The following is a 2167-nucleotide window of genomic DNA, read 5'->3' on the forward strand; positions in this document are numbered from 1 at the left end:
TTGCATGAATCTGTGCATTCTCTGTCCACAACTGATGCTCTTACATTGTTTAATGAAGATGTCAAGGTGAAAGAAGTTTCAGATCCAAGTGAACATGTAGAGGTCATCCAGGGGAGAAAAAAAAGAAAAAAAAAAGCGGATTTGAAGCTAACGTCAGATTATGCCCTCGTCTGGGAGACTGGGAAGTCACCTTGGACAACTTAAATCTCTGATCGTAAATGAGCGCAAGGCTAGAATCAGGACATATGTTATTTTACTCTTTCAATGGCCCCAACTCCAGATATGACAAGTTAAAGGCAGAAACAGAGGACAGCATTTTGAGAGAGTATAGTTAAAGTGCTGTTCCTATCAGTCATGCCCATTAACACTACAGTGGCATGTGTGATGCAAATAACGTGAAAGCTTTAGAATGAGTTTTGATTTTCAATCAAACGGTCACCAATTCGTTATCTGTTGAAGCTCTTTTGTCTTTTTGTTTTAGAAAAGTGTTGCTCAAAGCTTTTCTTTTTGCTATAAAATTGCAGATAACTGTCAGAAATTGGTTATCTTCTGGCTGTCTTGATACTCTGTCTTTTGCTGATCATAAAGATGGCACTTGAAGTATCTTAACTTTTCATCTTGACTTGCATTCCAATCGGTTAACAGATTCCATAACTTTTCATCTTAATGGTTACAAAGGGAATGCAATAGAAGAATGACGAAATGTATCTGTCTTTACCTCAGAAACGCCCATCGGTTTCAAGCTTGGATATTTCTTGCATGGGAAGAGGCTGAACCTTTTTTCGTATGGGTTTGTATTTTGGGTGTTGGCATTACTGTTTCAAAAGCTTCAACCAGCAGTGCAACTTTACTTTTCCTCACTGGAGCAAGTTCGGTGACTGCTTGCCTAAGTGCATGATCAAGCATCCATTGTTCCGCACTTTTTCTTTCATCCATCATCTTATGTTTGAGATTAACCTTTTCTCTTTCTGTATTTGGGATCAAAGGAAAAAAGTCTGGTTTTTGTTGGTTGAACTTCCTCATTTGCTCATCATCCTTGACAGGTATCTCATGCTTCATTTCTCCTCTCCAGTTCCTGCTTGCTTTCTTCTCTTCACTACCTGAGCTGCTTGTGCCCTGGAACTTATTACCTTTACCTTTCAATAGAATTTGTGTCACTTGGCTAATGCTTCCATCATCAGTCTCTGGACATGAGTCTCTGCCTTCATTGGTCTCATCAATCTTGTGTATCTCATGACCTTGACTTCCATAACCATTACTTTCAACTTGTTGTTTGGCAAAGTCTTGATACATTTCTGTATTCTCCATCTCCAGATTCCTGCTACCTCTATCTGTTGCCCTTTCAACCTGATTTGGTTTACATAGTTCTTCAGAAGCGTTATAGATTTGGTCACCCAGTGACATAGGTGTACCATCTTTCAGAAACATTTGCTTCTGTCCAACACTAAGTACATTTGTGACCCAATTGACATCATTATCCAGAGTTGGTTCATTTTTTCCACCATTGTCTTTTGCTTTTGTCAAATTCTGAAACACTTCCTCTGTTAGAGAAGAACATTGGAACTCTGTACTTTCAGATGTGGCTTCCAGGTGTAAAATGGTGCCCTGAGGTTTTTCTTCAAAACAAGAACATTCTTGTATATTGGTTTCTTGGGGTGTTTCTTCAACAAAGTATCTTATCTCTTCGAGCTTTGAGGTGCTAAGAATTTTTTCTGACTTTACAGATGCCTCAAGTAAACTCTCTGATAAAGACTCAAACTTTAACTCAGTTTCCTCTTCTATCAAGGCAGCTGAAACAAAACTCTCTTCAAGCTTTGAGGTGAAAAATTGTTTCTCCTTCCACTCTGTATCAGTAGCTTCAAAAACACAACCATCCATTTCATTGCTGCCCAACGGTTCCCAATCATTAAACCTAGTCTCTCTGCAGCAGATTTCCTTACCTGTATCTTCATGAGAACAGCTAGGTGGGTGGTTTTCATTTGCAGATTCTTCATTTTGCTCTTGAAGAAAGCTTTGTATGGTATCTACCTTAGTTACAGTATCACCATAGTATTTCTGGAATTCTTCCTCGAAATCTGACATATTTGTGGTAACCTGCTTGATATAATCCTCTCTTGCAGCCAAGCTATTCTCCTCAATCATAAACTTGATAACTTCTTGATCCTGA

The 2167-nt window shown here is 38.8% G+C and overlaps 1 protein-coding gene across 1 annotated transcript; it reads right to left on the reverse strand.

Annotated features, from left to right (window-relative positions):
* Positions 1 to 254: 254 nt before the first annotated feature.
* Positions 255 to 1424, reverse strand: LOC129315184 (calmodulin binding protein PICBP-like). Its single transcript, XM_054958748.1, has one exon. The coding sequence runs from the start codon at positions 1402 to 1404 to the stop codon at positions 739 to 741; it is 666 nt and encodes a 221-aa protein (XP_054814723.1). The 5' UTR covers positions 1405 to 1424; the 3' UTR covers positions 255 to 738.
* Positions 1425 to 2167: the final 743 nt, after the last annotated feature.

Source organism: Prosopis cineraria, unplaced genomic scaffold (genome assembly GCF_029017545.1).
Source record: "Prosopis cineraria cultivar Desert tree isolate PC_DT_omini unplaced genomic scaffold, ASM2901754v1 PC7, whole genome shotgun sequence".
NCBI classification, from domain to species: domain Eukaryota; kingdom Viridiplantae; phylum Streptophyta; class Magnoliopsida; order Fabales; family Fabaceae; genus Prosopis; species Prosopis cineraria.